The 22,917-nt window shown below is 46.9% G+C and overlaps 1 protein-coding gene across 1 annotated transcript in view; it reads left to right on the plus strand.

Annotated features, from left to right (window-relative positions):
• The first annotated feature begins 13,277 nt into the window (after positions 1–13,277).
• Positions 13,278–22,917, plus strand: part of LHFPL6 (LHFPL tetraspan subfamily member 6) — a 161,642-nt gene continuing 152,002 nt past the window's right edge. Inside the window, exons 1-2 of the mRNA XM_068425523.1 lie at positions 13,278–13,365; positions 15,793–16,353. Of these exons, the coding sequence (XP_068281624.1) occupies positions 15,969–16,353 (385 nt within the window). The 5' untranslated portion in view covers positions 13,278–13,365; positions 15,793–15,968. The remainder of the gene's footprint in view (positions 13,366–15,792; positions 16,354–22,917) is intronic.

Consider the following 22,917-nt stretch of genomic DNA (forward strand, 5'->3'; position numbering starts at 1 on the left):
GTCATCACAGGCAAATGAGAGTGAGAAAGGAGGATTTTTGTGATGAAGGAAGAAGGAAATATAAAAATACATTGAAAGAAGAAGAATAGAAGGAGGGAGAGGGAGGGAAGGTGGGAGGGAGGGGAGGAGGAAGGACAGAAAAAAGGATAGACTAATGCAGAGCTTACCTCAGTTTGATGCAGAAAGGACATAGGAACAGGAAAGATTATGAAGTCACAGAGGTGAAAGGTCATATAACAAATGCCCATAATTAGTTGTATTTTCTTACCGTGTAATATATTAAAAGAATTTGACAATGCTGCTGTTACATAGAGTTTGTAGGCCCTGATGCTTTCAGATGCAGCAAAGAAGAGCATCTGCAGGAAGCTGGCTATAGTAACTTGCTGCTCAGCTACCCCACTCCCATTAAAGTCAGAATAGCCCTTTCTGTTGCAGCCCCTAGAGAAGATCAAGTGAGTGGAACTCAGCTCTGCCAGGCTCTCCACTGCACACAACATACCCCAAAAGAAATCCATCATTGCCTTATGTTCTTCACTAGTTCTCTGCCATGAAATTATTCATCAGCTTTCTACAGCATTTTGATGTCATTTTGTGCTGTGACTGGGCTAGAAAATCTATCTGATAGGCAGGAGTATGGGAAAATGTTCTGTGTCTAAGTCAATTAGAGTTGGATTTTTTGATGGTTTATTTTCCTAGAGGTTAATATTGTAGATACTTTTCACCATACTAAATCAGCACATTCCTTGAGTGAATAATTTTTCACAGAATCACAGAATCGTTTTGGATGGAAAGGACCTTTAAGATCAAGTCAACCACTAAACCATGTCCCTAAGCACCACATCTACTCTTCTTTTAAATACCTCCAGGGATGGTGACTCCACCACTTCCCTGGGCAGCCTGTTCCACTGCTTGATAACCCTTTCTGTGAAGAAATTTTTCCTAATATCCAATCTAAACGTCCCCTGGTGCAACTTGAGGCCGTTTCCTCTTGTCAGTTGTTACCTGGGAGAAGAGTCTAACACCCTCCTCGCTACAACCTCCTTTCAGGTACTTGTAGACAGCAAGTCTACAGCTCAGACAGAGTTGACCTCATTCTGCAAATTAAGGTATGACTCCATGAGCGATTTGGCCAAAGGTCACCCTGACAGCAACCTGTAGTCATGTAGTGAAACCTGTCTGTGTCCCTTGAAGCTCCAGAAGAATGTACAGTTCTGAAGTTTTTGGTTAGCCCATGCTAGCTCACTTGAGGATTTATTGTCATGCCTTACAGTCAGCAGTAGTGTCTATAATAAATGTGATGCTGAATCAGCCACCTGGCTGAGGAGCTGTAAAACTCCTGTTTGTTATAACTCACTGCAAAGATAACCCTAGCAGTACAGTATGCACTTCAATGCATACCAAACCCATGAAATCTTCCTGTTCATCTCCTCCTAAAAAAAAACACAACCATTGATTTCAAGGGAAGTGCTGCGTCAGCAAAACTGATAGGATTTGGTCTAAATATATTTGGCTGTAGAACTCTACAAAATACAAGACTTCTCTAAAGAAGAGGTCATCTGAATTACATGGCTACATCCCCGGCAAGGTCAATAGTGCTAGTCATGGCGCTGCCACTCACTTCAGTGAGGGCCCAAATTTCACCTAGAAAAGAAGAAACAAATGGCTTAGATGATGGAGGCAGAACTAATATCCGCTTGTGGCTGACTAGCTGCATCACCTTCGTGACACTGTGTCTCTTTGGCTGAGGTATAAAGCGTATCTTTCTTTGCATATGCCTGTTGGTATGCCAATGATATCTGTAATATAGGTGATTGTTGTTAGCATGATAACAACAATATAGCAATCAAGGGGAATATTTTTGCCAGAAAAAAAGTAGAAGCAGGACATGAGTAACACATGCTATAATGCTAATGGTGTATGCCAGACCTGCTATCCTTTCTCTTCAAGCAATGACTCCCTGTGTCCTGCTGGCAAAGAGTCTCTGGAATGTGTTCTGTTTTACAGATGAAATAAAAGTAACCCAAACAGCTGAACAAAAAAATACAACTATTCACCATCTGGCAAAGAAACAGCACCCTTCACTGTGTCCTGATCTCAGCTGAGGTCAGCGTCTAGCAAAGAAAATCTAGCGAATGATACCTAAACTACTGGCCAGTGCCTTCATGTCAGCTAATCAAAAGAAAGCGATCTATGGGATCATGACACGGCCATGACATGGATCATGAGAAACCAAAGGTAGATGTAATAAATCATGGAAATGATGGCATTAGAAAAAATGCCTTTTGAGTAAGTACATCAGCAGCACAAGTTTTAACACAGATCATAACTGCTGCAAACTTGGCAAAGTTCCCTTTTTCAACAGCTCCTCCAACTGCTCTATTTTAATCCAGATCTGTGGGTCAAATGTCCATGTCTTACAGATCTCAGTTGAATTTCTTAGTTTTTTCTTCCCTTGACTTTTCTGGAGTGTTTCCTGAGTACAGACTGTTTGTTGTGATGCCTAAATGGAAATCCAGACCACTGCCTTAAGCTCCCACAGCTAGTGATGAACCGTAACTTTTCATCACTGAAAACCTGCATAGCTTAGGCAATTCTTGTTCTCCCCAGAACCCAACCATTATGGCCGCTTTGTGTTTATACTTCAAGTCACTGGAGACACATGGTAGATGTAGCATATAATGTTGTCATTCAGGAGTCATACAGGATTCCCAGATACTATTACTCTGCTTGGCAGGACGAGAGATGCATAACTATAGACACAGTAATAAAATGCATAATGAAGTGTGTTTTTGCAGCCTTTTCAATTTCATTTTCTCTATTGCATTGATTTTTTTTTCCAAAGCTCCCTTTTAAACTTCTTGTATAACTTTTGCCCTGCTTTTTGTATCTACACCCCGAAGCACTTCTGCCGCGCGGGCAGGGTAGTATGACTGGCTTCTCTCAGCTCCAGCCAATTTCTTTACCATAGTCACTATTCAAAGTACAGTCCTTAGCATTAATAACTGCTATACTGGATCTGGTAGCTGTCCCTTGGGATGTAGTTGCATAAAACGATAGATTTCTCACCTTGCTAACCCAGCAAATCCTGCACAAATGTTCATATTGGCGCAGGAGGGACAAGAGTATATGGCCAGGGACACCTGGGGGATAGGACTTCCCTTTTAAATGGTAGCTAATGGTGATTTTGTCAGGCAAAAGTGAATCTGGAACCATGAGGGATCAAGGACTTCTTGAGGGGACAAGCAGTGGTGTGGCACGGGGGGCAAAAGTGGGGCACCTTAACCACAAAAGCTATAGTATTGTGAAACTGCACCTTAGGAATAGTGCTAGTGCAAATCACATAAAAATATTGAAAAACACAGCAATTTTCATAGCAGCATTACAACATCAACCTGATTTTACCGGTATGGGTGTCATAAACAGGTTTCCTTAGTGCTCATAATAATTCTGTTTTGTGAATTTAATGGAACTTTATTGCTATAGCAGGAAAAATAAAAGTTTCCAAAATGCCAGGAGAAGTCACACTCTCTGACATCTGTCAGGAAGGAAGCAAAACAACTTCTCAGCAACTCCAATTTGGAGCTACCTGGTATATTTGGATTTGATTCCCTCTATAAACCTGACTCAGAAGCGTCCTCCGGGCTTGCCTCAACCACTCATCTTTGTGTGTCAGCTCATGCAGCCCTTCCAAAGCCTTGGCGAGATGCCATCACCCTCAGAGATGCTGGAGAGCTGCAGTGGATAAAAATAACTTATTACTTAATGGCTGACACTGGTGGCAGTCACTGCAGATGAGCTGCAAACAATTTCTCTGCAAAGGTCTGCTCACCTCAAGAAGAAATATGTTTAAGCCTACAGTTTCTTGCTAAAATTATCTGTCATCCCTTTCTGGTGGTCACTTCTGTCTTCATGGCATTATTACTGGGCTGGCATCCCCATGAACTGATGCAGTGGAAGCCAATAATTATGTCCCTGGGGGATGGTAAATGTTGTAGGAGGCAAATTTGCTTCTAAACTGTGGCTTCTGTGGTGCATATTTATCCATTTGCAATGTGAAATAGTGAGGCTGGAATGAGTCTGGGCAGCTCTGCCAAGAATGGGCAGAGTGGTAGTGCCTTAGCCTGTCCCAGGTGGCTGCGGGAAAGCAGGCAGGAGCACGGTGGTGGCCTGCTTTGAAATGCTGAGGCAAGACAGCTCAGCCTTGCCACCATGGGCGATGCGGCTGTCAGATGGCTGGATAGTACTGATGTCGCTCTGTGATTACATTGGAAGGAAAATGTGTTGTGCATTTTGCTGCTCGGATGAGGGTTTTGCCAATGCAGGAGTTCTGTGTCAGCATCTACTGTAGCCGAGTAGGTTGGTTCGGCTGGTGTACAGCACAGCGTCAACAGCTTTGTGAAGCACTCATGTTCCCTGGCAGGAACTCAAGGAGCATTTCCAGCAAACTCCAATTACAGTATTAATTACAAGAGACTATCAAGTTCCCCAGAATAGGCCCCAAGCTTCCTTTTGCATGCAAACTAGTAAGGACTTCCTTGTCCATGCAGGTAAAGCTCTCTTCAGAATATCATCAGTCTGTTTATACATCACCCATCACTGTCAACTTCCTTTAAACAACGACACCTTAAAACATTGTTGTGCATGCAGAGCATATGCCTTTCAAAAAGCAAATGTCACGTTGAGTGAACTGCCAATCTGGAGGTTTTGAAAGGATATTTTATTGTTAATTTGGATGGTTAGTGGCTTCTTTCTACTTCTGTTCCATACCTGGCTTTTTATGTGATAAAGTCCTGAGCTCTAGTAATATAGGCACAGTAACACCTCAAAGACAAGCATCAGGTGCCTTAACCAGATTGCAGATTGCAGCGCTAACTGGCAGAAATTAGCAGACTGTCTTCAAGCAATATTTGTGCCTCGCTGCGGAAAGGTTATGGCAACAAATGCCCATGCTGTCATGGAGCTGGGCTTTCCTTTCACTGGTGAAAAAGAAGACTATTTTGTTGCTTTACTAGTGATGTGATTGCTGATCCACTGCTGATATAGGGAGCTCTGAATATTAAGTGCCCTGAATCTCCTCTCACTCTCTTCAACTTGAATACCTGAAGACTTGAAGACAAAATTAAGTACTTATGGGTTATGGTGGGATACATCTCATCAGTCTTCTACCACCTAAATGTCTGAGGTGAAGTCCATAGCTATCAGAGGAGTGAAAGAAAGGCACTCTCAGAAGGCAATTCATCCTAAGATTCCTCCCTAGTCCTCTCCACTGGCTGCACAGAAAACTTGTATGATGGACCATTGACTAGACAATTTTTTTTACCCCGATTGGTCTGACTGTGGCTTTTGACTTGTCTGCAAATAATACTAAGAGTATGCCCCAGCTTCAGTGCTGCGGAAATGAAATACTGTGTTTGAATGCTGGTGTAAGCCCGGACTCTCCTTATACTCATGGGGAAGGGGGTAAAAAACTCAGGATGTTTGACTTTACAGTTAAATAAATAAAATGCCTTATTTTCACAGTAAAATGATCCACTTGGTGCCTGTAGGCATGTGACATATCATTGAGGCACATATCATTTTGAGAGACGTATCATGGACTTGCCAGTTGCAAAGGTAGAACTGCCTAAGGGCTAGTTTGATATTTGTACCTGAATCAGAAAAAACGTTTAGATTTTCATTCATAAATCAATGGTGCAGCCTAGTTCATACCTGCTTCTTTTGTTTTCTCTTCTCCTGTGTCTCCTTTCTTTATTCATTTTGTCACCTCTTCTCCATCTTCCCATGCAAATCCTTCTCTCAGAGGTATGTGTTTTGCTCTACCAGAGATATGCCTACTTGGGGTGCATTACTCACCTCAGATATCAATATTAATGCAATTTTCTTTTAGCATGATGAGATTTGGACACAATTTCTTTTATCAGTAGTGGGGATATTATGCCAGCACACCATCACAGGGATATCAGCTTGTGTCCAATTCATTTAAATGAACAGTTGTTTTACTAGAGACTTGAATGTGAGCAGGAATACGTGCGTTGAGCTCCGTTCTCCAAAGTGTCGGGCACTGGCCTGAAGATGTGTCTAAGTGCTTGGTGATTCATGGCCAGAGTTTCTGTGTTTTACAAGGCTGAGGCAAAATTCCTAGCTTTTTTCAGTCACTGAAGTTAACAGAACCACACAGGTATGGGTATTGCAGAGTAAATTAACTTCAGCTGAAGAAACAAGACGGTTGCAAAGAAAGAGGAAAGACAACTCTCACTGCATCAATCAAAGAGGAAGGACGCATTGCCTTCCTGGATTTAGAGGAAGAGAATAAGAATGAATTCCCTCCTCATCACTGCCTCAGCCCCATTCTGCCTCATTTTCCTCCAGACAGTTAAAGGCCCAAGCGATGGGCAGTTCTTTAATATGCAGAGCTACCACAGAGTCCTCTCTTCTCAAACATGAAAGTGGCTTAGCAAATATCTAGCTTATCTAAGGACAGCTTATAGTGTATATTCGAGTGAAGGATTTTTTTTTTTAATAAAAAAAGAGTCCTCGGTTTAATGGGTAATTTCCCTTGAAAATAGTAAACTGCAAATTAAATAGCAGAAAGCAATTAATTATTGAAATGATAATATTCTTGTAAAGGTTAAGAGGTAATATAAATGAAGTTCCTGTGAGCACATTAATGGAATTACTATCTTTCCCCTTACAAGTGGCAACTGTAACGACCTTGCTAATTAGCTTTTTCACCAGGAAAAGGAATATTGAAATATGCAGTTATATTGCAGAAGCAGAATCTATGAATAGGTTATTTTGCTACAACCTAATATAGAGAGAACCCTTTTACATGCAGTTGAGAGTTCTTCCCAGAGCATGCAGCCTTTGGTGGAAACAGGAAACAATGCATTTGAATGACATAGGAAGAACAACTTGTAATTTGGAAGGATAACACAGGCCAAAACCAAAGATTAATGCAGAAACACAGACCAAGATACATCCGTCTTCAGCTTGCTGCAGCTTCCTTGTGAGCACAAGGCACAGCCAGAACATGATTCAACCCACCATGGCTGAATAGGTGTGCTCCCCGCGCACAGTACAGGGCAGGTAGCCTGGGCTCTACAGTCCAGTCTGCGTCTCAGGTACTCCCTGTGCTCTATTTTTAATATGTGGAGGTATAGGTACATATGAATAATACATAAATCCATACACGTGTAGGTATATAAATGCTATATACGTACTGGATTTTCTATTGAAAAGCCTTTCAGAGCACTTTAAAAAAATGAGCTTAGTTCTCCTGCTGAGAACATCCCCTGTGTTTTGGAAGCTGGTACACAGAAAAGTACTATTTGGGTTTCAGCTCACAGAGTTGGTGTTACATTTTTTCCATGAATGAAGCCATGCAAGATTTCAGAGGTTCCAGCTTCACAGAGTGCCCGAGATCTGTACGAACCTCGGGGTATGATGGGGAGGAAATGAGCTTCCACTTGTAAAATGAATTGGCCTTTGTCCCCAACAAGCGGATTTTCAGCTTTCCTTTCTGAAAACCCCGGAAATCATTAGCCTCGTCCTTGGGAATGTGATCTAATATGGTGACCTAGATGCAAATGATTGCTAGAGCTCAGGCAGAGAGGCAGCTCAGCTCCAGTTCTGCGGCAAAAGGCTGGGGGGAGGAACATGAGGCTGCCTTGCATCCCATTCACACCCATAACACATGGTTTATGCAAACCGTGCCACTAAAGTCACTGTTGCATGTTCTGCAAATGCACCTCATGAACCTCAAGATAGTGGCACCAGGGTGGTTATGAATAACAAATTTTGTGGAGAACAGAAACAAGCTCTGCTCTCTGCCCCCACTTTTCACGCACACACCCTTCTCCACCTGCAGCCCACATCACATGCCGTTCTCATCACACATTCTCATCAAACGCTTCGGGGGGGCAAGGACTAAACCCGTGCCATTTCCACAGTGCCCCAGGAGATGCGAAGCCTCCCTGTGCTGGCAGGCCAGCCTGTCCTCCCTCCCCGTGCCCCCACTGCTGGCCGCCCACCCAGTGACACCATCGAGCAGCGCAGAGCTCCGCTCCGGCTCTGCTGTGCCGAGCACACCGCGGGCCGCTGCGGTAACCCGGGCACTAGCACGCTTCTGGCTCTGATTTTAAAATGTGACTCGCAACTAAAAGCCAATCCCTAAATGAGGCTTTAAATTAAAAAGAAAAATCTCCTTCCTGTTGCATGCGTCACTAAACAATCTCATTTCTCCACGCGTGCACGCCTCAAAGTGCAAGAAAACACTGTGGCAAGACCTGCTCTGTGTGCGTTCCCCACATCTTTCTTTAACAACATCTGAGGAAGATAGACAGATCCCTGGTAAATAACATGCCACGATTAAATTATTTGTATTGAGTCTATATGCACAGAAAACAGGCTGCCAGTAGATGAGCATTTCTTACTGGAAAATTGCTCGTTCATCATCCAGGTATTCCTTACTTTTCTAAGTCTGCTTGGGAACAGTGGAAATTTAGGATTGAAATCATCCATGTTTTTCCTGAGTTTGCGCAGGACTAAGCCAATTCCCTGTCGAAGGAGGATGATGGGTCTGGGACCTGTCATCCCGGAGCTCCATCACCGTGGCAGCGTTTGTGAGGGCAGAGCAGGCACTCCTCCCTTCAGTTGCGGGGCTGGTGCAGAATAAACCTCTCCGGCCTCTCCCACAGCCACCAGGCTTGTCAGCAGCAGGTCACAAAAGAGGTAATCAGTAGCTTGATTTGCAGTAGCTACTATTTTAGAGCCTTGCAAAATGCAGACCACCTGGTGGCTTTTGTATAATAGATGATAAGTAATAACTTTATAAAGATTAAACAACATTAGAAGGGTTTATGAAAAATCATAAAGGATGCTTCCCTTTTTTTATTTTTCATTGACATGCTATTTGTATGTGTCCAGAGATTAAAAGACTGATGTTAGCAACAACAGCATTATATCCAGTAAGACAACTGTCCTTCAGAAATGTGTTAAGTTCTGTTCATGAACTGTGAGCAATAGGATTTGTAAAATCTACCACCATAAAAATAAATACTAATCATAACACAGTATTGGAATGGGACTGGAGAGAGATTGTTTTGTTTAGAGGTAAGTTTTTAGGCCAGGATTTGGATTCAGATGTGACAGTCTAAATCTCGGGAGTCTAGTTCCACCCACAATAGAAAACATGCAATGTGTTTGACTTGGAAGAGACACCATATGGATGTATTAGGATCTAGTGACTTGAATTTGTTTTCATACCTTCCTCTGAGAAATTTGCAGGTGTTAGACTTGGGGTTCTCTTTTTTTCTGCTTGTCTAGTTGATTTTTTTTCTGTCTGCTGTAGATTGGACGTATTTTCAGGCAAATGTATTAATTATCAGATTACTTCCCTAACAGTACTTGTCTGTTTGGTTTTTAGTGACTATTTGAATAATTGGGTTGACTTTCTGTTGCTCCCAGTACATAGCCTCAAGTCTATTGTTGTGCCTACACCTTTCTTTTTCATTTAAAATCGAGTACAGACATGACCTGAAGATCCAGTTTTGTAAGATGCTCGGAACCATGTTGGTGTGATCACTCTTCTGCGGACCACACAAGAGAAAAACAGATGGTGGCCTGCAAGATACTACCGTCTTGTTTCTTTTTCTTGTCAAAGACTGAAGAATGAGATAGAGGTTAACTAGCCGCTTCATTTTCCTCGGGGTTTGGGAACATACGTACTCCCTTATGGCATTTTATATGACAGTGGATTGTCTTATTGGATATGCTGTAATGAAAGAGTCTGTGGCTGAGCCTGTGATGTGTATATTAGCTGGGATTGATTTAGGTACAGTGACAGGATTTTCTCTCTTTATTCTGCTATGCTGATTAGCTCCATTGAGTCTATGGGGCCCCAGCTGTAACAGCAGCTTAGCTAATGGATTGGGGAGAAGAGAAACAGTAAAATCTATAAGCATATTTTCCCATCTCCCTTCTAGGGTATTCATGGGTATTTGGGTATACCATGAATACCTGACAGCGTATTCATGGGTGTTTGATCCAGTCTGACTTCCAGTGCTTCCAGCAGTGGGGAATCCACAGCTCAGTTTCCCTCAGCCAACTCTGAAGCTTTCTCAAGAGCGATTTCTCTTAAATTTCAAAACACCAGAACCAATTTTAAAGCCAGCTGCTATTTCAGTGTAGACAAGACCCTGGGGACCAGGACTTTTGTTATCCCTCTGCTCTAAGAAGGTCTCTGTGCTTTTGTGGTTACAAGAGAGACTGCAGATCCTGAAGCACCATGTAATAACTCCCTTTTTGTTTCAGACAGGTTAGATGTGGACTGAAATATTTCGGCTATCTTTCCCAGTAAAAATACTTCTAGGCACAATGTTCCCTGAAAGGGGCAGCAAATGTTGATACAGTTGAAGCATGTTGCATTGTAAACATTAGGAAAAAGACGGACTAAGAATTTGGATGTTAATTTATACACACAATGTGTTTAATTTGTTTCTAATAAAAAAACCCCTCATTCTCTGACAGAAAATGGATTGTGAAATAAAGGTTATTTCCCTACAAGTGACTAAGTCATGCAGCCAGCTTGCGGGGGCATTCAGAGACAGTTGGCAAGATAAGATGCTTCAGGAGAGATGCAGAATTCAGCATACAGTTTCCATGAGGGAATGCAGAATGGCAGCAGCTCAGGGAACTGAATGTAAAGGCCATATAAGGGAAGCAAATGAACTGCCGTAGAGGTGCCATTAGCAAAGGAAACACTGACATGGGGACCTTGGCATATACCATGGAAGAAATAAATTGCATGAATAAATGCATGCTTGTTTGCTTCTCCCTAGCTTTACGAAGCCAGTTTTAACTTGAGAAACTATTTAGATGTGTGAAACAGAAGATTTTCTACAGTCATTTTAATGCCAAGCGATTTCTACCCATGTCTAATCCCAACACATGCCTAATTTAGACACTTTTATCACTGTTTCATTATAATCGAGGCCTTTGGCTGAGGAAAGAATGTCAGATCGGGCCTTTAGACAATTGCCGATTTAATAACAGTACTCAATTCTTCTCTTTCCTTACACCAAGAGCACAGTTCAAATGTCACAACGTTCGCTTAGTATCCCTGATTTCAGGTGTTGGTAAAATGAACAGCAGGAGGTAAAACACCTGACTGAGCCAAGTGAAGGCACAGAGAGTGTCTACACTCATCAAGAAGTGCATAGCTCCTTGCAGAAGTGGAGACCTGAGAGCTGGTGTGCTCCCGGGGGTGGAGGTTTGGCACCGGCAGAAAGCTGATTTGAGGGAAGGGTGCTAGAATGGCATGCTGTGGAGCGGGCTCCAGCTCTCAGCCTTGGGAAAGTCACACCAGCTCCCTTTCTGTCAGCCACCCTGTGGGCACATCTACATTGATGTTTTGGTGTGGATCGAGGGCACGCTTTTGGAGTGAATCTCCAGATCATCCTCACTTACCACGTTTTGGTTTACCCAGCAGTGGTGAGTACACAAAGTGGATGCAGATGGCACTAAAGCACAAGACAGGCACCAGAAGTGCATCTGATGTGTTCTGAGTGCTCATGAGGCCCTCAGCCCATAGACCCAAGCTGGAATGAATCTGAAGAAAAACCTATGGAAACGTATGAACGGTGTTCAGGTCCTCAGCACCAACCGATCGGATCAGATTGATCCACATTACTTGCTGATATAGATGTACACTGGGTGGATATAGCCTAGAGGTAGTCAGGGGGCCATGGCTGTTTTGGGGGTATGTCTTCCTTGTGAAGCACATTATTGCATACATTCTAGCCCTCAGCCTATATTTAACCTACTTCCTTTATTTGAAGCACTTTTCCTTACAGAATATGCTTGAAATGTTAGGATGGAAAACTCAGTCTTGCTAGATACTTTCCAATCCATTTTTTATCCCTTGAGAAAATACACATTTTCAGTAGTTTTCTGATTTTAAGACTTTGCATTATGGGGAAAAAATTGGAAGCCTTATTTAAAAAAATCCAATAAAGTGGCTTTGTAATTTAGTTCTGAACATGACTGTTGTTACTATTAAATGGTGTAAACACAGACTGAGTGCAATAAACCTCACTTCCATTTAGCATTAATAATATTAATGAGCAGTACTTAAATCATATGCCATGTTCCCGGACTGTAAAAGAAACATTACCAAAGAGATTTTGCATGTCTGGTGCTGACATAATTTAAACCTGGCATAAAATTGTCTTCTGTCTGAAGGAATTTATTCAAGCTGCAGGGCGGAGACGAAAAAGCAGAATAGGAAATCTCTCCCAGAGGCTCTGCGTGCACCCTCCCTCCTCTCCTCCAGAAGGCAACCCCTCCCCAAAACTTTCCCACTCTGGGAAAGGGCTGGAGCTCCTGTCTCTCCGCTTGACCTAACCCAGCCGGGATGAGCTGCTTGGTACTCTGGTCACATTTACTCTCTCTGTAGACCAGCTCCCGAACTGTTTGCGATCAAAATGCTGGATCAGCAGCTCGCATGCGGACACACACACACACACGCACACACTTCTTATCACACGCACACCATCAGGAGATTAGCCCATATTTTCCCATGTAAGGGCTGCAGCCTCCCTCCTTTCCGTCTAACACTCCTTCCCCGCCGACTTTTTCCTCCTCTCCTCTCCTGCCCTTTCCTCACCTCCGTCCCCGGCTCCACCGCCCCACGCACCCCGCAGGCAGCCGCGGAGCCGCGGCGGGCGGAGTGGAGCCCGGCGCCGCCGCAGCGCTCCCCGCCGCCCCGGCCCCGGGCGGGCTCGGGGACCCACCGCTCCAGCACCAGGGAGCCGGGACCCACTGCCCGGGCCCCAGGAGGGCTCGGGGGGCCGGGACCCACCGCTCCGGCCCCGGGGAGCCGGGACCCACCGCTCCGCCCCGGACGGGCTCGGGGAGCCGGGACCCACCGTCCCGGCCACGGGCGGGCTCGGGGAGCCGGGACCCACCGCCCCGGGCCTGGGAGGGCTTAGAAAAGCCCCCGTTTCCCCCTCGTCCACCGCTCCCCCCGCAGCCGCCGCCGCTCCCCAGCCCCTCGCCCCGGCCCCGCAACTGCGCCGTCCGCGGCGGGTCCCGCCCGGGGAGGCGGCGGCGGGGGAAGGGGGAGGAGAGGCGGCGGAGTGCATTGCCTCCCGAGGAATCAAACGAGGGGAGAGAGGAACGTGCGGAGGAAGGGAGGGAAGGACGGGCCGGGCTGGGGAGGGTCCCGGTCCCGCCCGCCTCGGAGCGCCCGCGTCGCCTCCGCGCCGGGGCCGCGGCGAGAGTCGCTTGGGGCGGCCGTCACCCGCCGGCTCCGCGCCCATGTGCTCCCGGCAGCCGCGGCGGGCAGCCCCCACGCCCGGCGTCTCAGTAAGTAGCCCTTCGCCTCCCCGGCCCCCTGCACGGCTCCCCCGGGCCCCTCGCCCCTCCTGCTCCTCCCGGGCACCGGCCCTCCCGCACTCCCTGCGCGGCTGCATCCCCTGCCTTCCCGGACCCCCTGCACCCCCTTCCTCTCCCGGACCCCTGCCCTCCCACACGCCCTGTACGCTGCGTCCCCTGCACGACTCCGGATCCCCGAGCCCTCAGAACCTCCTTCCCCTCCCGGACCCCCCTACCCACCCTGCACAGCCACATCCTCTGCATCCCCGGACCCTCTTCCCCTCCGGGATCCCCTTCCCCACCCTGACACCCTGCCCGGCCGCATCCCTTGCCCGTTCCACCGGACTCTCCGGACTCCCTTCTCCTCCCAGATCTCCAGCCCTCCCATCCCCTTTTCTTCCCCCATCCTACCCCTCCCGGGCCCCCGTCCTTCCCGGATCTCCCTGCCACCCCGGGCCGTTCTCCCTTCCCGGCCCCCCTGTCCTCCCGCCTCCCCGTCCTCCTGGCCCCCCGGATCCCCTGCTCTCCCGGCCCCTCTGCCTTTCCACCCCTTCCCCGTCCGCATCTCCCTTACTCTCCCGGACCCCTTCCCCTCCCAGCCTGCTCCTCCCGGACCCCCTGTCCCCCCAGCCCCTGCCCCTCCCCGCTCCCCCTCGCACCCTCCCGGCCCCGCGGGCGCGGCGCCCCCTCACCCCGCAGCTTTCCCCTCGCCCCGCAGCCTTCCCTCGCATCACCCCGACGAGTTTTTGTTCCCGGCCGCCGCCTTCCCTCGCAGGGAGCCGGATCTCTCCGCCGCCCCCTCCTACCCCCGGAGGGAGAGGAGCGGGGTTTCGGGGCCGGATGGGGAGTCCGTCTCCCCGGAGAGCACCCCGGCTGTGGGCTGGCAGCCTCCGGAGAGGCAAAGCTGCTGCCCCGCTGGAGCCGGCGGGTTTGCAGGGTCCTGCCACTGACAACCTCCATGTTGTCCCCTATTTCCAGCCGTACCTCCTCCCCCGGTTCAGGGAATGAGCTTCCCCAAGTGCCGTGACCCGCTTTGCCTTAGACGTTTGGTGCCATGCCAAGACACAGGCAGATCCTTCTACAGTAGATGTCTCTGGAGGGATGGAGGCACCCTGCGCCCCCCTCCCGTTTTTGTCCCCAGGGGTTTGGCGTTTTGCAGGTTGAAAAGCATTTCTGTGGGTAGGCTATGAGTAGATAAGTATATACTTCTTGAGAAGCAGCATAGGTCTTTTTAACATTATAGAAGACACTTCTTTTTCTTAGAGTTTTAAAAGTAAACAAAACTTTTGTGCACATGCTTAATTTCACTTACAGACTCTTCCTCTACGTTCCCGCCTTGTACTGAAGTAGTATTAATTTTATTGCCTGTACATGAATTGAATTCACTCATTGGCATCTAATCATGCTTAGGAAAAAAAAAAGCCCCAGTAAATAGCTATCACAATTAATTTGGCAGCAACTGAGAAATGATCATAAATTTACAAATGCAGTTGGAGTAAATGATCCAGCATGGATTTAACAAGAAATATACCCCCAACCTCTGAGAAGAAGTATGTAGATATCTACGACAGTCAAAAGCACTTGGTTGCACTGGTACTGTGCATAGAGGCTGGGAGTTGTCCGAGAAGGATGCAGAGGGGTTAAGGCTCCTGGGTTTGAGCTGGGAAGAGGCAAAGAAAAGAAGGAGCTGGGCTGAGTACAAGCAGGAATATTAAGAGAGACCCCTGTGTTTTAATCATGTGCTGCTTGGGGGTGAATCCAGAAGATGTGGCAATGTCTTCACCTAGCAGGAGCCCACCTGGAGTTGGGGTTCCTGCCACTTCTGGACATCAAGCAATAAAGGGCTCCTTTTGCACAGGGATGCCAGCAACTTAAGGGAGTGCTGGAAAAAAATGTCACCTCATAACACTTCTCTCGGGGGTGTGTTAATGAGGTTTATCTCTGCCACAGGGGTCTGATCTTGAAAAGCCTTAGACACTGCGAGCAGTTTTGCACTGAAGCTGCGGGGCCATGTATCATGTGAAGTACATTTCCCAGGTGTTGCAGGAAGAAGGCCTGACTAGCTAAGGATAAACGAGACTTTTTTTCTCTATCTGTACGGGAAAGATGAAGATGTACAGTGGAGAAAAGTGAGCAGGCAAGTACGAAGGGAGCCCCTGAAGGTGGCTGCAGAGCATTCCTGGATGCGCACAGCAGCCTGTGCTGGCCGGGCTGCCTCCCACCACCGTCCCCAGCAGCCGGTATTGCTGACAGTGATTCTGGTGGCCGCTTGCAAGGAAGGGACAGGAAAGTGAGATGTCTGAATGAAAAGTCCTGTAGGAGGGAAAAACACTCTGGCAGATAAACATTTTTTTTCTAACGTCAGTATTACCGAACTTGTCTTTTTCTCCTTTTTTTTGTGTGTTGTTATTTAATTAGGGATCTTTGTCTTCATGATGGGAGGAAACATCCCCCCGGCTGTTAGGATCCGAGCTTCTCCCAGTGCGAGGATTTGTCAAGGCTGAGAGACTCCGGATTATCCACAAAACCTCCTCTAAAATACACAGCTGCTTTTCTGTCTCCCCATCGTGAGGGGTCTTGGAGCAGATACAAGGATGGCCTCCAGCCTCACCTGTGCTGGTGTGGTGTGGGCCTTGCTCTCCTTCCTCTGTGCTGCCGCCTCCTGTGTGGGCTTCTTCATGCCCTACTGGCTCCTGGGGTCTCAGCTGGAGAAGTCGGTTTCCTTCGGCACTTTCCGGAGGTGTTCCTACCCGGTGCGGGACGAGAGCCGCCAGACGACCGTGATGGTGGAGCAGTGTGGCCGCTACGCCTCCTTCCAGGCCATCCCAAGTGCCGAGTGGAGGATCTGCACGGTGGTGACAGGCCTGGGTTGCGGGCTGCTCCTCTTGGTGGCCCTGACGGCGCTCATGGGCTGCTGCGTGTCTGAGCTTATCTCCAGGACCGTGGGCAGGGTGGCAGGAGGCATCCAGTTCCTGGGGGGTAAGTGCTCATGCGGGGCGAGGACGGGGACATCCAGGCTGTAGCTTTACATGTGTGGAGACTCCCTTGGTGCTTTGGGATGAGGAGGGGGTGAGTCAAACTTTCTGCTAGCGAGGGAGATCACTTGGCTTCCTCAATAGTTGAGCTGGTTGTCTGGATGGCTGCATGTGGCCCAAAGATGCAGCCACCTGTGGTCACTCTCTTGTGTTTAGTCCCTGCCCAGTTGCTGTGCAACCTTTGGGAGTTGCATGGCAAGTTGACTGCTGTGGGCCAGTGTCTTTGCAGCAGTTTTGTGGGCTGCAGTTTCGAGCAGAGCTCAGCCGGGATGGAGGTACCTGGAGAAGCGTGGGGGCTGCAGAGCCCACGGAGCATCATGGTTTTGCGGAGGAGAGGCTGTGTTATGTGGGAACAACCTCTCTTCTTTCTCCTTCCTACCCCCATCACCGGCACAGCTCCCTCCACCTCTGCTGTCTGCAGCTGTGTGGATCTGGCGACTAGTCTGTGGCCCAGGTTTGAGGTGGGAATTGTTTATCCCTGGTGGAGGTGGCCCACCATCTCCCAGGAGGAGCCCTGCCAGGCTGTCTGACCCACACTGCCTGCTGAGGGTGCCGTGGGCTTATTGAGTCTATGGGCTAGACAGCGTGTGGGAGAATTACCTCCCCTCCTTTTTTTAGCTTGTAATTGTATGGCATATTTGTAATTGTGGAGTATTTGAAGGGTATGACACAGTAAACAGGATCCTCAAGCGTGTTTTTTATAGGGCAGTTCTCCCAGTAAATCATCACTCTCTTGTCATCGGTGACATGAGGCTCACCGGCACTCACTTTCGCTTGGCACAAGCACTCCACCGCCCGTGTGTGCTCGCCCCTGTAAGGGAACATGTTTCCCCGAGCTCTGGGTGCTGGGGCAGTGCAGTCGCCAGCGTTCCAGGTGCCCTGCAGCAGCTGGTCCCAGCCAGGCAACCTGGCTCGTGCTGCAGAAGAGTAAGCTGCAGCAGGACCTCCACCTCTCTCCCCTCCAAACAGAAACTCGCCTTGCAAGGGCAGTCCGGGTACATCCCGAGTCTGCAGCCCTAAGGAAGCACAAGACAAAAACCCCACTACTGTCCAGCTCAGGGCGGACATCTGAGGCAAGGAAAGGGCTCCGTGCCAAGCCTCCAGCCAGGCGATGCCCGTGTAGCTCCCTCCCAGCTGTGGGGAGCCCTGCCTCCAACTTTTTGAGTAGTTTCTGCACTTTAGAGCAAACCGACCCCATCGCTTTGCCCTTCCCTCAGCTCTGCGACCCACAGGCATTCCTGTGTTTAATCTGTCTGACAATTTGAAAGTGCAGCAGCTGCTGGAGAGTTAACTCTGCTGAGAGCTGTGGCTTCTTGAAGCCTGCTCTGTTGTACAGTTCCAGCCAAGAGGTGGAGGGGATTTTCGGTTTGGTGACATTCTGCAAGCCCACTCGGTCTGGCTATTTTCACTCAGAGCCATCACAGTCTTGTGCTTTAACCACCCCCTCTTTACAACTGCTGGCTCTGCTCGTCTGGTTTTAATTTGTGTTGGCCCCTTTCTTGCGGCTGTGCTCCCCTGCCTGCCTGCGGAGCGGCGCCGTCTGTGCCTGTGTCTGCTTACAGCCACCCCAGCAAACACGGCAGCTTCAGCGGTGGGTGGCCGGCCCGGGGGATGCAGGAGGAACCCTGCTCACCCATGACACTGATGTGGGCTGAAGGTGTAAACCCTTCTCCGAGGTGGGATGGTGGCTCCTGTGCAAGGAGATGAGAGGTGCCTTCAGAGGACACCAGGGCCACTCCTGGAGCTTGTCCCAGCTGAGCAGGCAGTGTCCCATCCCACCTGGAAGGACGTGGGCAGGTAGTGCTTGTCCTTGGTAGGTGACAATTCAAAGAAATGTGAACTTGTGATATGAAAGAAAAATTGCCAACAACTTTACTTACAGTTCAGAAATTAGTTACACAGCGTGTCTAATTTTCCTCTCTGCTGGCTTTTATGGTTGTCTCTCATTTCAGTCAGCACTGCTGTAAGTGTGTAAGAAATGAACAAAGTGAGAACCCGTCATTTCTTAACCTGCTTAAAATCCAACTGTGGGAACACAAGGGAGAGGCCAGGTGGTGAAAGCCAGTAATTTCGATGAACTGAAGGTATGTATTAGGGTAAAGATCAGATCCTTACATCCTTAGTCAGATCCTTAGCTGCTATAAATCAGTATAGCTTCATTGTTTAAATGACATGACTACATTTATTCAGATGTCTAACTTAGGCACTATAATTATTAGGTTGTTTTATGTCAAGTTAGCCACGAGCTGTTCACTTTATTGACTAACCGGGAATGCCAGCTCTTTGTTCCCTGTACTACAGCTGTAGGTTTAGTTATATACCACGATGTGTGCTTTGAATATGGCTCAGTGGCAGTACATTGATTGTCATCTTAATTGGCCTCTACTTGGAGATCTAACCAAATAAAACCCTCACAAATATTTTTTTTTGATTGGGGAAAAGAACCCTCTCCTATCTTTATATGAAGAAAAAGCCTGGGGAAATAAGCAGCCCACTGAGTGATGCTATTAAGTCATCCTCCGTGTTAGGGCAAGGAGGTGGCTAGGCAGTTTCACTTTCTGTTTCTTTTCCTCTGAGTCACCTGCACCAACAACCTGCTGTGGCTCCAGCTCCAGTCATGGAGGATGACTGTTGGAAGAAACCGTGTTTCTCTGGAAGTTAGAAACCAACATAAAGACAGGCTCAGTGTAGCTGGTTTATGGCTTTAGTGGTGTTCCATTAGTCTAGGATCCAAGTAATTTTATCAACATGATTTAAAACCACAGACTTGATGAGGAACTAAGCCAATTGACAATGGAGTATTATGAGAGGCCCAAGAGTGGGTGAGATGTACAAGCCTCTGAAGCTGTGGTGAGCCAAAGCACTAAAATTGCTAAAACTAACTTCCTCCAACACTGGAAGCGTTTTTACTGCTGTGAAGAGGTGGCAGAGAGGTTTGCTTACCAGAGGTGGTGAGCAAACAGCCTGACGCTCTTCTTCTAGCAGTGCAAAGGAGGACTAACTCCAAGTAGGTCAGTGGAATAACACCTGTATGAAAGTAGTGCAGCTTGCACTAGCTAAACGGTGCCAAGGTTTTACAGCTGGGATTTCCCCAAGTTGTATGTGGCAACTCAGGGGAGTGAATTATTCATGAGTGCTTATACCATAAATCTGCTCTTCTCATAAAAATTGGATGGCAGAACCTGCAAGAAACTGCAGATCCACGCAGAGACAGAAGGGCTCTTTAGATATGGGTTAGTCTTGCGTACTTAGTCTATATTTGCTATTTCAGATAATCCTGGCTACAGAGCAAACGTATTTTAAGATGACTCTGGGATGATACACGCTGAATTTCTGTTCCTAGTAGGAAGATTGCATCATAGACTTTGCCTCCCATTTGCAATTATGGGAACCACTTCCTTTCCCGTGCATGATCACGTGGCAGCTCTGTAGCCATTACAGCAATTACTTACATGAAAAACAATGCTATTTTTAGCTTTTTCTAAGGCAATTTGGTAGTGGGTGACAAGAAGTAGCCAACACCCCAAGGCCAGCCATTTCTGCGGTGGCTGTCAGTGGTCTGCAGTCCCCGGCTGGCAAACTGCTGCTGCAGTGTCTCGGAACATGCTTCATGGACATTTCTGTTGGATTGCTTCAAAGAACTGATGACTGAGGTGAAAGTTATGCTATCTGTAACCTCTTGAGGGCATAGTTATGTAGATGGATACAGTCTTCACTGATAACAGTGTTTCCAGCTGGTTTCCTTTGACTGTTTGGAAGACTGAGGCATGTATAATGTAGCTAAAGCAGATTGCAAGGGTGTATCTTTGACCATAACTATTGAGGGCGTGACAGCAGGAAGTGAAATTTAACAAATCTATGGCGAATTGGAGTCTGTAATTATTGATCTTCTTTTCATTGTGCCGTGGCATGTCAATTCCACTTAAATGTCGAGACTAGAAATTTGCAGGTAGGCATATCAGATATGACATACCAATTTGGTGAATAGTTTCACTGTCTGAATGCAGAGCAATGATTTTAAGAACACAGCAATAATTTTAAGAACATAATGAACTTAAAGGTTAGACAGTTTTGTGTGAGGCAGTGGATCAAAAGACACAAGTATTGCAAGGATGGTCAATTTAAAGAGCCTTATGCTGGCAAGGTGAAGCTTTTCATTAAAATGGTCAGCGCCAGGAATTACAGATGAAATCTGCACTAGCTCAGAGCTCCCTTTGGCTGTGTAGGACAGCTAAGCCAAGCTCAGAGGGGTATGAATCCAAGGGAACAGAGCATGAAAGAACCTGCTGACATAGACACCTCTCTGAACCTGACACTTTGGCCCTGATTCTGAGTGGCATGTGAGAAGGCAGCCCTCTCCATGATTATGGGGTAGCCATGTGGTTTGTACTGTCATCTTTAGTACTGATTGCTCATTGATTGTACTCAAGTAAAGCACAAGTTTTGCTACTCCTTTCAGTAAATGAGCAAAGTTTTCAGCAGTGCCTTCTCTTCCTCTTCTCATTTCTCTACCTTGTTTCCCCTGTGTCTCATGGAAGTGCTGAAACTCCTGAAACTATGGTCCTTCAATTGCTGGTTAGAAAATCTGGAGAGCTCTTGAAGTAGGGGGTGATGAAAGGAACATTTATTTTTTTGAGAAAAAGGGGACACAGATCCTAACAGCTTCTAATTTCATCTCAGAAAAAAAATGTAGCCTTCTGGAAAAAGTTCTCAGCACCACATGAAATCGCTGCAAAATCCTTCTCCGAGTGTCCTATGCCAATAGTGGCCATAATAGTTTCCATTACCCATAAGGTGCTCAGGAAAAGTGTTTGCTGGGTGCAGAGGGCAGAAGAACAAGGAGCGCTCCATCAAGATGAGGTGAACGTTGCGTGTGGGGTTATGGCTCTGTGTTGTCTGTGATGAAATCTTAGAGAAAGCCTTTGAGATTTTGGTTTGGAGATTTTAAAGAGATCAATCCAAAGGAGATCTGCAAGTTGTTAGCATATTAATGGCTGAACCTGACTTTACAGGTGAGACAATTGCGGTCTAAAATGTAGGGTGCAGAGAAGGGAAGAGCACTAGGTCATAGCACTGTGGGACCATGTAGAGAAACTCTCCCTTGAAGGAAATGCTTGGGGAAACAGTTAAAGAAGTAAGAGGAGGCTCTCGGGAGAGATGGAGTCAGTGAACTTAAGTCATGTTTCAAGAAACGTGGCTGGCAGTCAAAGACAACCCATGGGTCAAGGAGAATGAAGGCAGTCTCGGTTCTGAGGCTGGCTGAGAAAACATCATTAGGGGCTTCGGTGAGGGTAGTTACAGTTGACTACAGGGACTAGAAACTCCTGGGAAAGGTTTGTGTGGAGCTGGAGGAAAAGAACTGCAGTCGGTGACAATCTGACAACTGAAGTAAGACTTTCTGCTTTCTGCCTGGAAGACTAAGGTCAGGATCATTTTCTGTCTATAGAGAGAAAAAATAACTGAGAAGGGCCTTGCTGGGGACAGGGAAGATCTGAGATGGTCAAGAGTCTTACAGGAAGGAATCGGTTACCTCAGACTCTTTTGCAGTTTTCCCAAACCGATCTCATCCATTTCCCCCATCTATACATATTCTTCCCAACTCCTCCTGAAAAGAACCCAGGCATAAAAAAATGCAAAAATGGCTTTTTAGTTCTTTCATCCTCTTTAGCCTAAAAGTATTTGTCGAAAGACTAACTTTTGGGGAGAGGCTAGGGAGGGGCGTCTGCTTCTGTCCAACACCAAGCACTCTCCTTCACCCTCAAGTTAGCTGCTCAGGGCTGTTTTGCCACATCCTCCTCTCTCTTTCCTCTTGTCAGATGCAAAGCTTCAGCGACTTTGCTGTGCTCATGGAGATGTGACAGGGCAATCCTCATCCTAGACAAAGACAAGCTGCTGGCTAGGTATTAATCCAGTGTATATGTGCACATACAAAGACCCTGCAAGAATGGCATGTGAGAGGAACTGATATATCACCAGGAGGTAACAGAGGAAGAGCAAACAAGGAACATGGCACTGTTAAATGTTGCTAGTGAGTGATTGCATGTCATGTCATAGGCTCATAGATTCAGGAATAAGGTCAGCAGAGAACACTTGTGACTATTTAGTCTGTGGTCTGCTGTAGCACAGGTCATAGGACAGCCTTCATATAATTTTGTTTTGAACAAGAGTCTATCTCTGACAAAAAAACAACTTCTAATCTGAATTTAATTACTTCCAGAAAAACAGGATCTTCATAAGTTGTTCCAGTGGTGAATTACCCTGACTGGTTTTCTTCCAGATCATTAATGCAAATATTAAAAATGTAGCACCAAGAATATATCACTGCAAAATTACATTTTCTTGAGGACCATTATATTATTTTTTGTATTAGATGCAACAGTTAGCTTGCTTTTAATCCATTTAAGCTTTGCTATATTGTGGTTTCTTTACCAGAACAACCCATATAGAAGCTGCTTCATAGCTGCTATGTTTCATACCAATTATCTCTCCAGTTTTCTATAGGCATTCA

The sequence above is a fragment of the Nyctibius grandis genome, chromosome 2, assembly GCF_013368605.1.
Source record: "Nyctibius grandis isolate bNycGra1 chromosome 2, bNycGra1.pri, whole genome shotgun sequence".
NCBI lineage: Eukaryota > Metazoa > Chordata > Aves > Nyctibiiformes > Nyctibiidae > Nyctibius > Nyctibius grandis.